The 21,116-nt window shown below is 48.1% G+C and overlaps 2 protein-coding genes across 13 annotated transcripts in view; one reads left to right on the top strand and one right to left on the bottom strand.

The window, feature by feature from the left end:
- Positions 1-1,643: 1,643 nt before the first annotated feature.
- On the bottom strand, positions 1,644-3,014 carry LOC138260501 (zinc-regulated GTPase metalloprotein activator 1A-like). The gene has a single exon (XM_069209085.1). The coding sequence runs from the start codon at positions 2,878-2,880 to the stop codon at positions 1,771-1,773; it is 1,110 nt and encodes a 369-aa protein (XP_069065186.1). The 5' UTR covers positions 2,881-3,014; the 3' UTR covers positions 1,644-1,770.
- A 172-nt stretch (positions 3,015-3,186) lies between these two features.
- The window catches only part of HECTD1 (HECT domain E3 ubiquitin protein ligase 1), a 352,555-nt gene continuing 334,625 nt past the window's right edge, over positions 3,187-21,116 (top strand). For 11 of the 12 annotated variants that reach the window (XM_069209084.1, XM_069209083.1, XM_069209080.1 and 8 more), the window contains exons 1-2: positions 3,769-3,904; positions 12,399-12,649. In XM_069209084.1, coding sequence (XP_069065185.1) covers positions 12,510-12,649 — 140 coding nt within the window. In that variant the 5' untranslated portion in view covers positions 3,769-3,904; positions 12,399-12,509. Of the gene's footprint in view, positions 3,315-3,768; positions 3,905-12,398; positions 12,650-21,116 lie in introns of those variants that run through there. The other variant, XM_069209073.1, reaches the window with a different exon arrangement.

Genomic DNA, 21,116 nt, shown 5'->3' with positions numbered 1-21,116 from the left:
CGGGTTAGGAGTTTACAACGCGATCAGCTCTAACATGAGCAAACGCAAGACCTGTTGCATTGTAAATGCTTGTTTTTTTTCTTTTTCAACTCCGCTTGACAAATGCTGAAGTGAGACCTTAATTTTGTACTCGGCTACTGGATGTGTAATCTTTTTGAGCCCATACGCAAGTGTTCTCTTCCTCTGATCATCAAAATTGTATTCCTCATCAGCATAACATTGTTCAGGCATTGTCTGTGGTTCTCCTCCTCCACATCCCCCCAACATATAACTTTATTCCCTGACAAATCAGTCATCTGGACAAAAGCAGAATTCCTGCCCAAGGTTGCCCCACCCTTCCACATAAGGCAATCCATCACCATGACAGTTTTCTGTGTACCACACCACTCCACAGAGAGAAAGAACCGCTTCTTAGCTTTTATGTACACCGAAACAGAGACTACGGACAGGATGACCAATTTCCTGTTCATTTCTTTGGGGGCTAGGAAAGGCAATGCCATGCAAAAGAGGGCAATCTCAAGATGGACTGTGCATCTAGATCTGCTAAGGGCTAGCCAAGAAGCAGCCCCAGAAGGCATGTGCGCTCATTCCACAAGAGCGAAGGCTGCTGCTGTGCCACTTATGGACATTTGCTAGCCATTACATATGTATACAAAGCTTTACTGCATGGACTGCCAGGTAAGGTGGGGGTGGGCACTTCACCTGATTCTTTATGTAGGGTTTTCTGCTCTGAGCCACTTCAGACCCACCACCAGAGAAAGTGTACTGCTTTGGTACCTGTTCACAGGATGAGGATTATGCATTTAGAACTCTATCAGAATAACAATTTGACTACCTTCGGAAACTCATTTTCTGTTAGACACTAACTGCAGATTCCTCACCAACCTAGTCTCCTACCCGTTCTGTGGAAAAGATTCACATAGTCATTTTAATATGATGCCATATCTAAACAATTGGCACACTGTTCTGTCTGATTGGCATGGCTCCACATCTGACGGCAGAGAGAGAGAGAGAGAGAGAGAGAGATCAGAAAAAAACATGTCAGCAAGCGGAGGGGATATCTATTTGTCACATCCAAGTTTAGACAGTGCTGATACAGAGCCAAACACCATTGCTCAACACGCAGGGGAATTGCTATAAAGTTTCTGGATCGATATTGACACCCGGTGAAATTCATAAAAGTAAGGAATCTGGTTAGAGACTCTACCAGAAAAGCTATTACTAAAAAGGTAAGTAACTTGTTCTTTACCTCTACATTTGATATTTTTTCAAGGACCTGTGTAAGACAATTTTAACTCTAGTTATCTATGCTTATTTGAATTTTGTTGGTAAAGATTTTGACGAGTGTCCTAGATGAGCTGAAGATTCAGCTGTTGATCCAACGGGCTGGAGAGTGCTCTTAGTAGATCCTCCCCGTTGTCCCCCTTTAGCTGGGAGGCTCGATGAACCTGCAGTACATGCTGTGATTTTATGATTGAGGGCCCATAAACACGTATTCTCTTGACACCCACTCCACACCCTCACCAATTTCTAATAGTTCAACCTCTCCAGGATGACTAAGATCTTAGTTGCCAACGTGTGGGAACCCTGAAAATTAGACACAGTCCATAACAAATGGACGTCTTTATTAAAACAACCACTACTGCAGAAACATATTTGCCTTTATTGGCAATACTTTAAAACGTTCTAATTAGAACAAGTTACAGGGTCAGTCTCGTTGTAGCGTAGATATTTACAACAAACTCAAAGTTTTAACGTCATACATGTACATCAACTGCTTTTTTCTTCCACCACTGAACTGATAAAGAGGTGCTTAAGAATATCCTTATCCAAGTTTCTACCTATGAAGACCAATCGATTTGTCCTCTCCTCTTCCTCCCCCCAGTCCACCAGCGTCTCCTCGAGGTCGTAAAGCTCGTGTACACCTTGGACGACCACCTGCTGCCTCTTCTCCTTCAGAGACACCAGACCCTTCATCCTGATGACTTCCATGGGGCTCCCCGCCCGGTCTCTGGCGCTCCTTTCCCACAGGAGGTTCTGCAGGAAGGTATTGAGGCGCTCCTCGCTGAGGCTCCCCGGCACCTCCAGCGTGACCGTGAGGATCCCGAGGTCCAGGTGCGGCCGCGTCGTCTGCACCTGCCGCAGCTTCTCCTGCAGGCCGGTCCCCGAGAGCCCGTCGAAGCAGTGCAGGTCCAGCACCTCCGAGAGGTCCACCCTCGACCTCTGCGTCTCCAGCAGCCTGGCCACCCCGTTGATGGAGCGCACGGCGGCCGTCAGGGCGTCCAGCTCCCCCCGCGGGGCCAGGTCCGTTTTATTGACGATGACCAGGTCGGCCAGGCCCACCTGCCTGGCCGCCTCGTTGACCAGGCCTTCGGCCTTCTCCTCGCTCAGGTGCCGCAGCCCGTGCTTGGCGTCCACCACGGCCACGATGCCGTCCAGGTAGAGGTCGCTGCCCAGCTCGGCGTCCAGCCAGAAGACGGAGGCCACGGCGCCCGGGTCGGCCAGCCCGGTGGTCTCCAGCAGGATGTAGTCGAAGCGGCCCTTCTTCTGCATCAGGGCCTCGATGGCGCGGACGCCGCTGTCCTTGACGGAGCAGCAGAGGCAGCCGTTGCGCAGCTCCAGCCACTCCTCGTAGAGCCGCCCGGCCCGGCTGACGGCCAGGGGCTGCTCCAGGCCGCCGCCCTCGCCGAACTCGTTCAGGATCACGGCCACGCGCTTGCCGTGCTGCCCCGCCAGGATGTGCCGGAGGAGCGTGGTCTTGCCCGCGCCCAGGTAGCCGGTGATGACGGTGACGGGGATCCTGGCGCCCGGGGACGGCGCCTCGGGGATGGGGATGAGCTCGGGGCAGTCCTCCTCGTCGTCCGTGGAGGCGTCGGCCATCGGTGCGGCTGCGGGGGTCCCCGGCTCTTCACCCGGTGCCCACCCGACCCTCAGCTCCCGAACCCTTCAAACCGCAATGTTTACCTCAGCGGCACCACAGGCACCGTTTACGTGCGACCGGAAGTCACCCTACGCATGACGCACGGGGCCGCGGCCTGACGCGAAGTCACTTGACCGGACGCCGTCGCCTAGGGATTTTCTTCTACATGGAACTAATACTGGTGGCCTGTTCTTTTGACTCGTGCACGCGCTCCTGCCGGGAGAGCTCTGACGTCTGCGTGAAGTGTTGCGCAAGATGTCAAACGATTCTCTCCGGCCCAATCACGTGCTGTCGGAAGTGACGCGCTGGGGATAATTGGCTGAGTCTTGGCCCATAAGCTCTACGCTACGAGCGCGGTCGGGTCGTGTCTGGCGCCACCTGTTGGAAACCTCTGGTAATGCCTGAGGGATTAGTTGGCTCGGGCCTAGCGACTCCGAAATGTTTATCGGGGTGCCCTGCCCGGGCGCTCCTCAGCATCCGATGTTATGTTAGTTTCCTCCACCGCGGTGTGCGCTCAGTAAAGCATCGGACTCTCCCAGGCTGAGTAGACGTGACTGTAGAACGGTGCGGGTGGGGACGACACACAGTAGAGTTCTGTTTCCGGGTCGTGCGTCTCGATGCTCCCGGAGGGCCCCGGCGCGGCACTGCAGGCTGGTTCTCTGGTTCTCGGCGCTCTCGCTGCCGCCGCTGCCGCGGTCGGGCGGGTTTGAAGCGCCTCCGTGCGGCCCGCGGCGGTACTGCACGCTCCTCCGCTCTGCGCCCGCGGGGTCCAGCGCCCCCGCCCGGCCGGCCGCGGCCCTGCGCGTTATTTCTCTGTTTCCCGTCCCCTCCGCCGCCCTGCAGCGCCCCCTCCGGCCGCGCCGAGGGTGCAGGGGGAGGGCCCTGGCGGTGACTCGGGCTCCTGTGACTCGCTGCGCCGCCCGTGTCCGGCTCTGCGGCGCCTCCGTCCCGTCGCCGCCGCTGCTCCTCGAGGGCCTCCGGGCGGTGAGTGATCCCTGCGGGGCCCGGGCCGAGGGCGGCGGCTACCCCGGGGGAGGGCTGGAGAGCGCTGCCCGGGGGGGGGGGTAGAGGACTCGGAGCCCCCCCTCCGGCGTACCAGGAGCTCTCTCTGTACCCCGAGCCCCGGACTGTGGCCCTCTCCGTACCCCCCGACCGAGGCTACCTGTGCCCCCCCCCCCCCCCCCAACCGAGGCTACCTGTGCCCCCCCCCCCCCCCGCGACCGAGGCTACCTGTGCCCCCCCCCCCCGACCGAGGCTACCTGTGCCCCCCCCCCCGACCGAGGCTACCTGTGCCCCCCCCCCGCGACCGAGGCTACCTGTGCCCCCCCCCCCCCGACCGAGGCTACCTGTGGCCCCCCCCCCCCGACCGAGGCTACCTGTGCCCCCCCCCCCCCGACCGAGGCTACCTGTGCCCCCCCCGCGACCGAGGCTACCTGTGCCCCCCCCCCCCCCCCGACCGAGGCTACCTGTGCCCCCCCCCACTGACCAGAGGCTCTCTGCCTCCCCCCCCCCCCCCCCCCCACTGACCAGAGGCTCTCTGCCCCCCCCCCCCCCCCGACCAGATGCTCTCTGCCCCTCCTCTTACACACCAGAGGCTCTGTGCCCCCCCCACTGACCAGAGGCTCTGTGCCCCCCCCCCACTGACCAGAGGCTCTGTGCCCCCCCCCACTGACCAGAGGCTCTGTGCCCCCCCCACTGACCAGAGGCTCTGTGCCCCCCCCACTGACCAGAGGCTCTGTGCCCCCCCCACTGACCAGAGGCTCTCTGCCCCCCCCACTGACCAGAGGCTCTCTGCCCCCCCACTGACCAGAGGCTCTCTGCCTGCCCCCCCCCCCTAGTGACCAGAGGCTCTCTGCCTGCCCTCCCCTTACACAGCAGAGGCTCTCTGCGCCCTCCCCTTACACAGCAGAGGCTCTCTGCGCCCTCCCCTTACACAGCAGAGGCTCTCTGCGCCCTCCCCTTACACAGCAGAGGCTCTCTGCGCCCTCCCCTTACACAGCAGAGGCTCTCTGCGCCCTCCCCTTACACAGCAGAGGCTCTCTACCCCCCTCCCCTTACACAGCAGAGGCTCTCTACCCCCCTCCCCTTACACAGCAGAGGCTCTCTTGGTCTCCCCTTACACGTCGGAAGTGCACTCTATTCCCCATTGCACACAAGACGATTCCTCTTTCTCCCCTTACGTACTAGAGGCTACACTTCTGTTAGACAATGATTGACTGGAGTTTAGGGTTGTTTAAGGTAGAGGACCTAACCAAGGTCTCTGACCTGTGCAGGGCTTTATGGAGGACAGAAACGTTTATATTTTTTCCGCGGGTTTTGGGTTATACAAACATGTGGACTCACTTTAATAATTATATAGGGAGGCTAAATATTAAATTTAATTACTGCTTTTACCCACTCTCACCGCATTTTTATATTCCTCAGGTCCCACTTTAAAGAACGATTTTGCATCCATATTCTTCCTTCTGGCAGCCAAGTGGTACTATCCACTCGTTTTATAAGCCCCTTCAAAAATCCTTGTATAGAGCTCCCAAGGGAGTCCCTTACATATAGACAAGGAGCTCATGTTGATGCTGAAGCATGCCACAGGGGCTGGATTATCGTCTTTGCATAACAAATGCTAGATTGTAAGTTTAATGAATTGTGAAGGGGCATCCATACTTTGCCCTAAAGAAGATGGCTTTTGTGTGTTTGCCTTCATTTCAGTTGTCTGGTATTTTTGTTGTTGTATTGTCCTTCTGACCTCAACGTGACCCATGCCAGAGGCTCCCTCTTCTGCGTCCCCTCCACCCCCCCAATTGCAGAGGCTCCCTCTAGGTGCTTCCCCGCACCAGGGGCTCCCTCTTTGCACTTCCCCAGATGCCATAGCTTAAAATTACTAGTGACAACTCCATCCTTGCGCCTTCCTGGGACCATAAACACACGTTGTCACTTGTGAAGACACCACAACATCTATAATTCTGCATGTTATCACAGCGCTAGGGCCACCCTGATAATGCAAATGATGATATAATAATTTGCATATTATTACCGTGATGTGTGTCTGTCACATGCAATTTTCCCCCTCTGATAAAGCAAAATCCTTATGTCCCTCAGACGTCTGTGTTCCCCTGAAACCCCAACTGGCCCCTGTCTCTAGGATATTTGTTTCTAGAATTTAGTGGAGAGGACAGCTAACACTTGCAATGCCTGACCTGCCTTGATGATAGGGGCCTGTCCCCCTTGGTGCAGAGTGGGTGGATTCCTGTCTTCCACCTGTTCCTATCGTGTATGGGGCCCTGTGTAAATCCCTCCTCCCCCCAAGCTTGTGGCCATGGTGGCCGCCTGCTCCACTTGATCATGCAGTGGGTGGGATCACTTCGTCGCTTGGCATGGTGCTTGGTGCTTTCCTGGCAGGCAGGGCTTTTGCCAACCTCCTTCCCTCCTTGCTTAGGGAAGAGTTTGTTCTGTGCAGCCAGGTTTGACTTGCTCGTGTCCCATTCGTTTCCTACTACCCAGGATCTTAGTTCAGGAAGTGAGCCAGCGGCCTATTCACAGGAACTCTTACATAATTCCAGGCAGTGTAGTCCGCTCTCTGTCCCAGGCCTACATTTCATTCGAAGCCAGTTTTCTTTTTCGAGGTACCTTTGCTATGTAAAATGTTCCCAGGCTTCAGTTGCAACCATTTTAATAAGCCAGTGTGTCTTTCTAGACCTACTAATTTTTTTTTCTATGGCAGAGTAAGTATTGCTAGTTGCCGAGTTGCACGCTGTACAAGGTTTGGAAGAGAGTTTTACACTTGTTTAAAAAAAAAAAAATCATTACAATTTTCTAAGCCCGGCCTATAATCAATGGGCACCACAACGGTGTTTTAAAAATGACATTTAAATGAATGAGCAAATTAATAACTTAAAAAGAAACCGTACCCAAGGTAAAGGAGGGAGAATGCTGCTCTGTCAATTGTTTTGGGAGTGCTGTGCATTGGGGCTACATTTCTGTGGCGCCGCAGTCATGCTGGTGTGTCCTTGGAAGGGTGTTGTCTTTGCTTTGATTCCGTGTGGTTAGTATTTCCATGTTGTGTGGTGACCCCTGCAATGGGTTTATCGTGTTATGAGACCCAGTGCCTAACACTGTGATGGTTTATGGTTTCCAGAAACTGGCAGCTTTGAACAGCTCTTCACCTCCCTTTAATGTTTTTCTTAAGGTCATAGTCCACTAAGCTGGGTTAAACTGGTTTGCCCATTGTAAGGCTTTTAGTTTGGTGTTTATGATCCTGAGCAGGCATAGGTTGCAAGGAGGGATGGTGGGGAGATCTGTTGTGATGGACTTTTTAAATATCATCACTGGTCATATTATGTAGCAAGTTGGGGGCAACACTGGTTGACTAGAGGCCTCTGTTGGGTCAAGCTGTACAAGGGAGTTAGTTTGTATGCTGCTTCTTTGGGCTACAAATGTCTGCCATATTTCTGAATATGTGTACTTTTTATTATGTTTCTAGAGCGTGAACCTAGACCAAAGGCAGCTGAGCTCTGTGCTGGGTCAAAGGCAAGCATAATGTCAGTGAGTGATTGGAGAGGCAGCACTGTAATATAGTGTTCCTTAAAGAGGCAAGAGGACCAACTCTTTCTAGGCCGAGCATAGCAGGGCGCAAGTGCTGCTTTTGCGACGTGTTGGTATGTATCTGGGATTTTAACAACGCCCATCACTACCACTCGCTCGTGGGCTTGCCCTTCAAAAATCCTTTGACATTGGTAAATGGTTTATGTTTGTCCCTCTTTGGGGAGGTTTTGTTACTGCCTTGGCCATCGTCCCTGTCACATGGCTAATAGCGCTTTTGCCAATAAGTTTGACTGCAAGCAAACTTTTTTCCTATTGTGTGTCTCTTCATGCTGATGCTCATGGCGGCCGTGGCGCTGTGAATTGACTCGCATACGTGAAACTGTTTTACTTTTCAGTTTGTGGCAATAAAAGTCCAGTTAGGAGTTAACAACGCTAATAGCTCTAACTCGAGCAAATGCGAGACCCATTGCATTGCAAATGCTTGTTTTAGAATTGGAGCAGTGTTGGGGCGGTCCTGATCGATATGATGATATTGTTTCAAATCCTGGGTCCAAAGTGGAGTGTTATACATTGGTAGTAGTGATTACATATACATTTACATTACCATATAATCCTCAGGCTGGGAACAGGCCAGGACATCCTAGCTTACCTGGATATAGAAAGTTTTATGGTAGTAATTCTGTTCCGTATATATTCAGTAGATTGTACTTGAAGGAGAGGTTATTATTCTGGGTTTTATCTCAGGGTTATGGGATGCTGTAACTATCTTAGAAATATCAATTTTTTCACCTCTCTTCTAAAGTGCAAATGGGCCTAAATGCTTAAAATCTTGGACTGTTGTGAGTTCCAGATCTGATCAGCTTGTGCTGTGAAAGTGGTGCCTAGCACAGGTTTCTTACAGTAAGGTGGTATGATGATCTGTTGTGCAAGCCTGGAGCGCAGGGGCTTTTTTTTGTTTTTGTTACATGAATTGAACAGTACGTATAGCAGTCCTTTTACATAGGCGGGTCCGGGATAATGCACAGTACCTTGAAGATTGTATATCTAGTTACAGTTCACAACTGGAGTGCTTGCTGGACTGGTATCATGAATTGTATGGGATGAAGGCCGAACAAGAGTCTTACACAGCAGCATTTACGATGGGCATAGTCGATCCCGGAGTTTTCTTGTGTTTTCTATCTATGGTTACCCCTAGATTTCTTAACTCGAGTTGTTCGTATGTCCTCGAGTTCCTTTAGCCATACTGTAGGCTGCTTATGGTCGCTGTTTCTACAGTGTAGGCAGCCATCATGTTTTGTTTTGTAGATGTCTTCCAGCCATCCACTTTTAGAATGATAAGCGTTTGTCTTAATAGTGTTAACAGGTGAGGTTGAATGATCTAATCAGGCCTGGTAAGGGGGGGGGGGGGGGGCAGGTAGATTTTGAATAGTAAAGGAGATATGATGGACTCCTGGGGGACACCGCAGTGTTTGGTATAAGGGGCTGATGTGAAAGGGGTAAGTATACCAAATGTCTTTCGGAGACAACAGGCAAGCCATTAAATATGATGGAGTCTTTGTAGCAACATGTGGTTGTGGACGTTACAAAATGATGCTGATGGGCCCAGAAGCAATAGGGCGGCCACTCCGGTCCTGTCTACTTTGGGTTTTAGGTCATCCAAAATGGATATGAGGCCTCTGACTAGGGATTGTTGGTTTGACAGCGTCATTTTCCTCCATACATTTGGAAGGTTAGGTACATGCTGCTCTGCCTCTCTGAAGCTGGGAGAGACGTCCGTAGGGAGCTCTGGCATCCGTTATGGGAGATTGCTTATTCTGATGCCTTGGGAAGCTAGAATATTGGTTGATGCTGGAGTTATAAGGTGCATAAGAGTTTATAAAGATCTCTACTGTTGTTTGAGGCTAATCAAGGTTCATTCGTAACCCCCGGAATTATCTACGTCTCGTAGAGGTGTGTATTGGAGCTCTGGGCCTCTTTTAGCCTCAGAGAGTTTGTGAGCAACTCTGGCTTTATCGAGCACTTTAGGGTATTTATCCAGTAGTTAGTGCATTATCCAAGGTTTATACAGGAAATCTGCGTCTGAGGTTTATTCTTGAGTGCGGGCACTATCTGGGGCATAGAGAGAGGGTTATATAGGAGTTTGCAGTGCTTGATCCTTATGTCGGTTTATACAGGACATCTGGTGCTGTCTGAGGGCCATGGAGATTTAAGGCAAGTCTTAAAACCTTGGATGTTTATATATCGGAGCTCATATTGAAGGTCTAGTGAGGGTATTCTTGAGCGCTGGCATTAGCTGATACATGGGGAGGGTTAAGCCGGAGCTCTGCACTGCTCAAGCCATAGATAGGCCTATACAGGAGTCCTGACAGTACCTGAAACATGGGGAGATTTATACTGATGTAAGCGGGTATGGTTTATACTAATTCAAACTTAAACTGGAATGGATTTATTCTGGAGATCTACTGATCTCAGGCGCTGGCATGAGTTATTGGAACTGCAACTCTGATGTAGCGAGAGATTGAAGTGCACTTACACAGGTGCTTTGGTGCCATCTAGAGGCCTGCGGAGGTGTGCACTGGGACTGTACCACTATCGCGTTTAGAGAGGTTTATACCTTCTCTCTGGCACTCATTGTCTAAGACCCTGAATGAGTGCGTGCATTCTGACAATGAGTCTTCTTGAGGTTTACGAGAAGCTGTGGCACCTACTGCGACGTGCAGGTTTTTGTTTATTTTTAGTACAAGAGTTTGGCTACTTTCTGAGGCTAATACAGTGAAGTGAGCACTGGAGGTCGGACACTTGGGGATGTTTGCACTTTACCTCTGAGGTTGAGGAAGGTTTATATCCGCCCTCTGGCAAGCACAGTTTTTTTAGATTTTGAATGAGTTTTTAAGCAGAAATACTTGCAGTCTGTGGCATAGAGAGATTGCTACAGGGACTCTGACAGTATCTGCAGCTTATGAAGAGCTATGACTGTATCTACAGCTTATGAAGAGTTCTGACAGTATCTGCAGCTTATGAAGAGCTATGACTGTATCTGCAGCTTATGAAGAGTTCTGACTGTATCTGCAGCTTATGAAGAGTTCTGACTGTATCTGCAGCTTATGAAGGAGCTCTGACAGTATCTGCAGACTATAAAAGGGCTTTTAGATTGTGTGCAGCTTGTAAAGGAGCTCTGACAGTATCTGCAGCTTATGAAGAGCTCTGACTGTATCTGCAGTTTATAAAGGAGCTCTGACTGTGTCTTCAGCTTATAAAAATAGTCTGACTGTCTGCAGCTTATGAAGGAGCTCTGACAGTATCTGCAGACTATAAAAGGGCTCTTAGATTGTGTGCAGCTTGTAAAGGAGCTCTGACAGTATCTGCACCTTTTGAGGGAGCTCTTACGGTATCTGCACCTTAGAAAGGGGCCCTGAGAGTACCTGCATCTTGTAAAGAACTCCAACAGTATCCGCAGCTTATAGAGGAGCTCCAACAGTATCCGCAGCTTATAGAGGAGCTCCGACAGTATCCGCACCTTATACAGGAGCCCTGACAGTATCCGCACCTTATACAGGAGCCCTGACAGTATCCGCACCTTATAAAGGAGCCCTGACAGTACTCTACTTGAATTAATATATTTATGCTGTCTCCAGCACTGTTAGTGAAATGCCTCTCCATACAGTCGCTGCCCTGTTTTTTACTCTGGAAGCTCAGCCTTCAACACGTTTCCAGTCCTTCACCTCTTCTGAAGAGGATCTAAAAAAAGTAGAAATTGCTATTTTACTCAGATAGCCATAAGGGACTACGTTAAGCAAGTCGGCAGTCTTTCCATTGATGATATACCTGGGGGCACCCATTGATCGCAGCGTCTTCCAGACTGCTGCAAAAGTTAGTGTTGTTAAGGGCCTGTTATGCCGCCCTGGAAGGCGAACCCCCACACAGGCAAAGAGCAGTAAGGCTAGGTGTGCTTCTTGCCTGTGGGACAGTTAAGATTCACGAGGAGGTGATTTGTAAAGATATGTGGGAAGCCCTAGAAAGGTAAATCAGGTAAGCTACATTGAATGGTATGGTCATGTATACCAGTGGTTGGTGAACTGTGATGCATCAATATTGTAGAGGCAGATCAGTGGTAAGGGTAGTTCACTGTAAGCAAGTTCAAGTACAGAGAAGAAGTGTGGGGGCTCTGTTAGCAGCGGTAACCATATGATACATAGGCTAGTGACCTGTCAGGCCAGGTATGTTGCACAGGCAGCTGGTTGTAAGATATGGGCATCCTAGGCTGCACAGGCTGGTGGTTGGTAAGATATGGGCATCCTAGGCTGCACAGGCAGCTGGTTGTAAGATATGGGCATCCTAGGCTGCACAGGCTGGTGGTTGGTAAGATCAGGTGACCCTGCGCTGCACTAACTAGTTAGTGATCATAAGTCCAGGTATGCGGCACAGGATGGTGGTTGGTAGGATCAGGAGATCCTGGGCTGCACTAACTAGAGATCATAAGACCAGTTATGCTGCATAGGGTAGTGGTTGGTAAGATCGATTATACCAGGAATGAGAAGGTGAATAGCAAGGCTGTGCCACAAAGACAGGTGATTGGTAGGGCCGAGTATGCAGCACCTGAAGATTTACCTGTTAGACAGGTTTTTTTTCAGTTGCTTTGTGTTTACCTGTACACATTTGGCAGACCTGCGGTTTACTGAGTCAAAGGAAGTGTTGTCTGCTCTCCTGCTTAGCAGCACCTTAAGCAGCTTTACACTTGCACAGGGGGGCTGAGTCACGTAGGCGGACAGGTTTCTCTCGGATTCTGATCCCCAGGAGGGTGGATTAGCGTGTGAATGGAGGCTGGTGGCTGAATCTCTCCCAAGATAAACGACAGATACTTTCGAGCTGCAAAGCATAAGAGTAGCCCTTCGTTGGTTGTATTTATTTTGCTTATCCCGCCTGTGTTTACTTCCTCCAGGCGAAGACTAGGAGATCCCAAGAGGACCATCGTTTGACTCCATCAGTGGCTGTTCGGTTGGAACCATTTATGGATTTTTGGTGCTGCTCCTGATCTTTTTCAGCGGGGGCCATGGCAGACGTGGACCCGGATACGTTGTTGGAATGGCTCCAGATGGGGCAGGGGGACGAGCGGGACATGCAGCTGATCGCCCTGGAGCAGCTGTGTATGCTGCTACTGATGTCTGACAATGTGGACCGCTGTTTTGAAACGTGAGTTCCCCATTCCTGTTCTTTATTGTAATGTCTTTGATGCTCACACCTTGTGTGATGCAAGCGATTGTCCTGCCATGATTTGAGAAGTAGGTGTCCTGCTGAATGATCTGTTCTGCTTTGTACAGAACTAGCCTGTGAAATCTGTACCCCAAGGGACAGCTTTGCTGCATAGACCCTGACGAAACACTGTCTTCTAAATGTGTAAGAGATATGTAACCTGAAGGTTATCTTTGCTGTTTGAAAACACAACTTGTTAGACCTCTGTAACATGAACTGACACATTAGTATATGGATATTTATATAGCATAATCCTATCTGGAGATCAGTTGAGGCCTGAACATGAGACAGATATGATTCAAAATAACCTAAAAAGAGGCATAATGTTCAGGAGCATTCGCTCTGACCTTGTGGTGATGTAGATTTCCCCAGGGAGGTTGGTCTTTAGATCTTTAAAAATCGTATGAAGGTTGGGGCCTTTCTAATGTTCTGAGATATTGTTCCGCATCCTTGCAGCATAAACAGAAAAGGTTCCTGCAGTCAGTGCAACCCTGTGGATATCTCTGATATTTGAACATATAAGACCTGTTTAACCTGGGAGAGCGCTCTGATGCTTGAACATGTAATGGCTGTATATTCTTGCAGGTCACTCTTAATGCTGAAACCTGTAAGATCTGTGTATTTTGAGGGATTGCTCTGATGCTTCATCCTGTAAGATCTGTATATTGGGGTGGATCGTTTTCATGCCTAAACCTGAAAGATCTGTTTATTATGGTGGATCACTCTGATGCTTGCACCTGTAAGATCTGTGTATTGTGGTCGATCCCTCTGATGCTTGTACCTGTAAGATCTGTGAACTGTGGTGGATCGCTCTTATGCTTGAAACCTGTAAGATCTGTGTATTGTGGTGGATTTCTCTGATGCTTCAGCCTATAAGATCTTTATATCGTAGTGGATCACTTTTCATGCTCAAACCTGTAAGATCTGTTTATTGTGGTGAATCACTCTTAATGTTTAAACCTGTAAGATCTGTGTATTGTGGTGGATCTCTCTGCTGCTTGAACCTGTAAGATCGGTGTATTGTGGTGGATCTCTCTGTAAGATTTGTTTTTTCAAAGGCTAGTTCTCCTGTATTGGGAAGGACTCTGTGGGTGCTGGGTCTCTGCGCAGTGCCCTCCCCTAGCTGGAGTATGTGGGAAAATGTAATTTCCTTGATAGTTGAAGTACCTGCCACAAACTGCTGCTGCTTCACCTGGATCCCACTTGCATCCTGGATGTTACGTTTTCCAGTCAAGAAGTCAATGTGGTACTTTTGATGTCTGGAGAGCACGTGGCTCTTTTGTCTGTGAGCAACACAAAAATCCCTCACCACTCGTGATATTGTGACATATGTGTCTGCCTTTGAGACTTCAATCTGTGAAATCCGTCTTTGGCGCTATGATAGACTTACAGTGGCGCGGGCGCTTGGGTTCTGTGTGACCAGAAGTCCCAAGCTCTCAAACCTATCACCAAGAATCATTTTGATTCTTTTTGATTTTGTCATGGTTGCTTCGCGTTTGTCCCGTCTTGGGGTGGTTTGTTACCGCATTGCAGACTGACCCTGTTACATGAATTATTGCACGATTGCCAATATTATTCATTGTGGGCGAGCTACTTTTTTCTAGTCTCTCCCCTTCGTGCTTTATGGTGGCCATCAGCCACAGCACCAGCACCGGAAACTCCATCGGTGGCATTGGAGCGCTGGTCACATTGTTATCACTATTTACTTATGAGTCATTTCTTTAGGCCGCCCCCCGCCCTTTGCTCTCCATAGCTTTCCCAAAGACACTTGTAATTGATAAATGCTTCACTTAAAAAAACACAAAATCTTTAACTGGGCTCTTTGGACACAGCATGGGAGCCGATACTACAATATTCATTGCTCTCGGGAAAACTAGCCCCAAAGTGCTTTGCAAGTATTCTTTTTCAACCCTTTTTTGCTCATAACTCAGCCTGTGGTGGTCCTAGGACAATGGGACCACCACCAAAAACGTCCAGTATGGCACATTCTTTCTGTTTAGGTCATCTCTATGTCCCCACACTAGGTTAATGGGAACCCCAAAATAATAATCCCTCCCACCATTCAATGCCTTTCTAAGCTCTCTTATGGCTGGAACATTTCATAGGTGGGAGCAGTTTGTGTTCTAAGGGCCTTAATATTGCAGTAGGTCTGCTGGGCCTGATAATGTGTAAGGCACTACACACTCTGGGGGCTAAATATATGGTTGCACTGCATTACTTCCTGCTATTCTGTTTTCATGTGGTTATGTCCTCTAGGGGCTAACTATGTGGTTACATGACCATGTTTCTTACAAATGCTGTTTTCAATGTGATGCCCTTTAGGGACTGTTCTGAGTATTACAGTCCACATACTACAATATGTGCTGCACTCGATCGCCTCGTAACGCTTTGCAGGGCATTCTTTTACAAAAATGTTTGCTCATAACTCAGCCTGTGGTGGTCTTAAGACAACGGAACCACCTTCCAAAAGTTCACCACAACCTGCCCTTTCAGTCTAGATCATCTCTTGGTCCCAACACTGGGTTAGTGGGGACCCCAAAATAATAATCCCTCCCACCATTGTGTATTCTTAACCCTTCTCATAGCTGGAACATTTGTTTCACAGCTGAGGGTAGTTTGTGTTTTAAGTGTCTTGTTTGTAATCTTATTGCAATAGACCTGCTAGCCATGACCATGATTCAGGCCAACTTAACATCCTTATTACACTGTGACTGTTTGAACACTCTTGATATGCTTGACTAATTTATGTGGCAAGAAAAGTCCAGTTATACATTTACAACACCAATAGCTTGAACTCGAGCAAATGGGAGACCCATTGCATTGCAAATGCTTATATTTCTTGAGGTAACCACCTGCATATCCCTGCGCCACTCTCTGTGTATGTCACATCTTGTCCATCAACACACAGCCCCTTCAAAAATCTTTGGTACATTTTTCGCAACTGTGGATTGTTTTAAACTACGTTAAATGATCCCACTTCTGATTTCGACATCTGTTTGGAAGATAGAATTAGTTACACCTGAAAGACTGTTATTAAACTCTTGCTGGGTAATCATGTTCCCTCCGGTCGAGTTGAAGCTACTGTCATTGTCATGCATTCCTATTTTTGTCTGACTGAAGCAAGTTTTGTAACCATCTGTATTGTCCAGGACAAGAGATATTGAAAGAACATAGTGTGGGCCCCCCAGTGCATTCCACCTTCACTGTGGTAGTATTTATTGGGTGCATTGCGCCTCCATTGTTTGCTCGAGCACCGCTGGACGGCTCTTATTCTCCTCTTGTGGTGTTGGCTGCTCCTGGTGTCCCACACACTTGATAGAGTTGCCAGCTTCTCACTGATGTAGTACTGCCTTATCGTGGCCTGTCTCTTTGGCTTCTGCAAGAGAGAAGTTGGTTCCTGTCCTACCAGGCGACGTTGCACCTTTGCTTATGTATAAGTGACATTATATATATATATATATATATATATATATATATATATATATATATATATATATATATTGAGAAACGTATTAAAAGTTTGTGCTGGACTTCCCAGTGTGACTTTCTCTACCTGCATCCTGTTACAGCTTTAATTTGTGTGATTGTGCATTGACTTTATCAGCTCTACATATATAATTCCAGTAAGGACCGCTGTTGTTGATGATACTGTTAAGGCTCTGGTTCTTATTGAGCAGGGTTGCCTTTGGTTTGTGCTGCAGATAAGGCACTTTCAGGCACCTTGAGACTGTGTCGCACTCTCCGCCGTGCTGGCAAAGCTGCAGGTCTGCCTTGAAGGAAGCATTTTGTGAATCATGAAGAAAGAGGGAAGCGTTGAGCTCATCGTGACTGTAGGCCAAACAGTTAGAATAATATTTGCAACTGTGAGTCACACAAATACTTGGATGTCTTATCTCTCGAAACGTCAAACATCAGTTCCAGTGACCGGACACGAGCACAGAGTACTGCCCTCTGTTTTCACTCCGCTTTTGGAGTGGTGATTGAGCTGCGGGCTTGAGGTGGGAAGCTTCACCTGTTGCGTAGCCTGGTCTGCATATATTAAACATCTGTAAGGGAGCGATGGATTCCTGAAAGCAACATGTGTCTTGAAGCTGCAGAAGTAACTGCACTCTGCACAGACTTTGTTGTTTCAGTAACCTTCGTTCTAAGCAGGTGAGGATGTTAAAGTTCACAGTGAAGCAATCACACAGTACGTTCCCGTATAGGGTTATGATGAAAAGAGTGAGACCGGAAGAGAATGGCTAGGTATGACTTCAGATGGTGCTGTCAAGTGGATTTGGCACACCCTGCTTGGGATGCTTTACCTGCCCTAATAATGCCGTCCTGAGCCACTTTAAGTGTGTGCATGAGCCCCTTGCACAAATCCAGATCACCTGGCAGAAGTCCACCTGCATTTGTCCTGGTTGCATATCCAACAGTGGCTGTGGTGCTGGACAACATGAAATAACCTCTTATTCAGTCGGTTTCGGTCCAGACAGATGTCACTTTTTCACATGTGTAACATCTTGGCCAGTTTGAAATGTCTTAAGAATAGCTGTGGGCTCACCCTGGTTTGTGATGGTCATTCCTCCATAAACACACATTCTTGTATTCACAAATGACTTGCTCTACTGATGTGTTACGTGTATGAAGTATTCCTTTTTCGGTTGAATGTAGCCCTCCTAATGTGTCATTTTGGTAAGTGCAGCATTTCTGAAACACGCAAAAACATTGTGGCGTTTGTGCGGTGCAGCTAAGCAGTTTGACATGCGTATTTAATATCAGTTCTCTGCGATGCAAAAGGGACATTCTCCAACACTGTTGTCTCGAGTTGCGTAGTCCTTCAGAATAGTTTTAGCTTCAAAGAGCGCAGTAAGGACCCTGCTGTATGCTCCAGAATGAGACCCTAGTTCGGGTCCCCTGTTAGATATACTTGTTGCTTCCTTGCACTTTTGGCCCAGGCCTTGTGAATCTGTCACTACACATGCAGGACTTCATGTGCTCCAGAGAACCGTAACAAAACACACCCTCACTCCATCTCAGAAGCTCCAAAAGTGTCCCTGCATCTTTCTAGGAGCAGCTGCTGGGCTTGTAGGACCAAAGGGCTTCCAGTTGACTCTGTATCCAAGTAATGGAGACTTTACCCCAGACTAATGGCTTGTAAAACATCGGCGTACTGTGTAAATCCGAGGTTTGTTGTGAAATCTGTCTGCAATGGTTGTTCCACCTTCTGCTTGCTGTATAATGTAAAGTTCTGCAGCTTTGTATATTAATGTGATCCCCTTTTAGAATGAGAAGCTCCCAGGAGCAGCAGATGATCGGTGGTGCATGGTATCGTGGAAGAGCACTTGTGGTTTTGGGTAAAGCGGGGCCAGACTCTGTTTCTGGTTCTTAGACTTAACTCAGAAGGTATAATTGACAAGCCCCGGGAGATATTACCCCACATTTGTACCCATAAGGTGACCAGGGTGTTGTGGAAGTGTTCTCCCTCCAGAGCGTGAGAAGTTGCAAAAGGGCCAGCACCCTCCCCACATTTAGGACGACAAGGTGCCAGTGGCGAGCCTCCCCATTCCTTGGAGCTTGACAGGAAGCAAGAGTGGGGTCCCTCGTCATCCATGCAATGCAAAATGCCATGGAAGAGCTTTTCTGAGCAGAACACTGTGTCAAGGGCGGGATCTTGAGCTCAACAGGATACAAACCATGCAGCCCCTACTCCTTCCCTGCAGGCTGAGAACAGTGCCAGGGGTGAGCCTGTGTAAGCTTGTTGGGATGCTAGGGGTGAGCTTTCCTAAAGTTGGCAGGTTCACCCAGGCAGGTGATGAAGCAAGGACTGAACCACTGTGGTCTAGAAAGTGAGCCAGAAGAAATCACTCTGAAGTCGTCGCCTTCGTTTTTTTTTTTTAATATAAATAGCGCATGGTAATACAGGACTTCATAGTGCTGCAAAGCAGATGCAATTATTATTAACATAATCACTTTAATTTGCATCTACCTTGGAGAGATGAAGAGGTGAAAAAGCTATGTCAAGATTTCTTTTTTGCAAGTTCATGTAGCGCAAACACAATGCAAAGTTATTTGAGCGCTTTATTTTCCAGTTTTATATCGTGCGAACTCGGCACAAAGGTATTACAGCACAATACATGAGCACAGGTTACATTACAAAAGAACGCATTTATTTTTGGTAGGCATAGGGAGATTAAGTGATATGCCCAGAATGACAGGATGTTGATTCGGTGCTGAGATTCTTGACTGTATTCCCCAGCTCCAAAGTCGACAGCTCTGGCCCTTACGTCATATCCTCTCCCCTAGGGTTCTTTGTCTAGTGCGTGCTGGGGCAGTCGGGGCAAAACTCGTTTTTTTTTTTATATAGCGCTTGGTAATACAGGTTCTGCCACTTCATAGCGCTACAAAGAAGTTGCCATGCTTAACAAAATCACTATAATTCATTTACTTCGACCTCGCAGAGATGAAGAGGTGAAAAAGCAATGTCAGGATTGTAATCTGTGATGTTTTGTTGTGTCGAGACCTCTGCATTGGGTGCATTAACCAACTAACTTGAGTAGAGCTTAACATTAGGCAATAGCTTGTGCTCTTCATAACGTCCGGAGGGTCACCAACCAAGCACATAGCTTAGTTCTAGGCAAGAAGATGGCAAAAGGTGTTATATCCAAAATGGTGGAAAAGGAGTCATGACTCCAGACCCAAGCACTTCATAGCCTCAAGATTGATAGCAAAATGCATTTAGCCTTTGGCTGTAAATTGGGCCTCTTCAAATAGAGATTCAGTTAAAGCAAACTTGTTGCAAAGGTATTACAGTGCTTTAATTGAGCACCGGTTATGTTACACAAGAATGCATTCTAGCAAGGGGAGATTAATTGATTTACTCAGAATGTTGAGCCGGGGCCGATACTCGAACTGTGTTTCCCAGCTCCTAGGTCGGCAGCTCTGGCCCTTACGCCACATCCTCTCCCCCAGGGTTCTTTGTCTGGTGCGTGTTGGGGCAGTCGGGCAAAACTCGTTGTGTTTTTTTTTTTTTTTTTTTTTTTTAAATATAGCGCTTGGTAATACAGGTTCTGCTATGTCATAGTGCTGCAAAACAGGTACCATTCTCAACAAAATTGCTATAGTTCATTTGCAGTTAAGCTGCCTTGTCTGTCAGTCTCTTTGTAAACAGTCAATGTTTTTAAAAGTTAGGCTGGTATTGTCAATGTAGAGGAGTAATTACTTTAAAAGTTTAACACGCAGAAATATATGGCTGCCCCCTTTTCTTTGTTCCTAACTCTTTTGACCTCCTCATTCTCCAGGTTAAATGCCATGAAGGTGCCTCTTTGTGGCTTGTTTGGTGCTATAAAAGTTTAGGTAAACACTAGAAAGGCTTGCATCTCTAGTGCCAGTCTGTAAGAATGAGGGAAAACACTCCCAGGATGGCGGCCTTGTTGTGTCCTCTCTCCTGCAGTGACAGGCCTGGGAGGGTTGCTGTGACTCCAGGCATACATCTACTGCACTCCAAACCAAAACACATTATTTACAATGCCAATGGCTCCAAGTCTCACAAATGTGAGACCTATTGCAGTGTGACTACTTGTTGAGTTTGAGGGATGAAATGCGTAATTTTTTGTTATTGTACTTGACACTTTAAAGTGCTGGTGACTGTTGGCTAAGCCCTCACTGATGGTGACGCTGTGCAGAGCTAGGACCTGGGCACCTGCACTGTACTCAGAATTATATCCCTGGATGCATAGAAAAAGGATGCTTTCATACATGGTATTTCCTCATTTCTTGTCTGGCACTACTCTTTTAGGTTGTGCCATTATTTGCTGGAAGAAATAAAAAAATAAAGTCTGAAATTTGCATCCTGCTTCAGGCAGGAAGCAGTTCATATAGAAGTATGCCTGCAAAATAGACTATTGTCCTTTCATGCCTGAAAACCTTTTACACGGCACCTTCTCTGCATTGAATTGGGTGGCTCTAACACTACAATAAGCCTTTTGGATTGCAGCCTGTACAGGGTTGGAGGAGAAACTTGTTGTGCAAGTCGGTCTGGGTTTTAATCATCTAAGTCACGAGCAGTCCAAAGATAGTTGCCTCATCACGCCCTGTTCCAAAGGTTTGGGATTTCTGCCCACTGGAGCAGCTTGCTTATACTCTTTCCTAGTCCATGGAAATGAGCATGACGACAGTATCGTCCGAGGACATCGCTTCTCAGAATAGTTTGTTTATTGAGGATCTCGCGAAAGCACTGGTGTTATGTTTCTTGTATTTAAATACAGCTTTACTTTTCTACGAAGAAGACTCGCTGTGCTTTCCTGATTACTGTGTATTGAAATCAGGGAGTCTACATTCTATTTATGTTGTGAGTATTCACTGGGTGAGACTTGAGTAAACTAGTCGTGTCTCTATGTAGCGGGAAGGTAACACATCAGCACGT

This window comes from Pleurodeles waltl, chromosome 9 (assembly GCF_031143425.1).
Source record: "Pleurodeles waltl isolate 20211129_DDA chromosome 9, aPleWal1.hap1.20221129, whole genome shotgun sequence".
Taxonomy (NCBI): domain Eukaryota; kingdom Metazoa; phylum Chordata; class Amphibia; order Caudata; family Salamandridae; genus Pleurodeles; species Pleurodeles waltl.
Note: the sequence above shows the minus strand (reverse complement) of the source record. Positions and strands in the feature narration are given on the sequence as shown.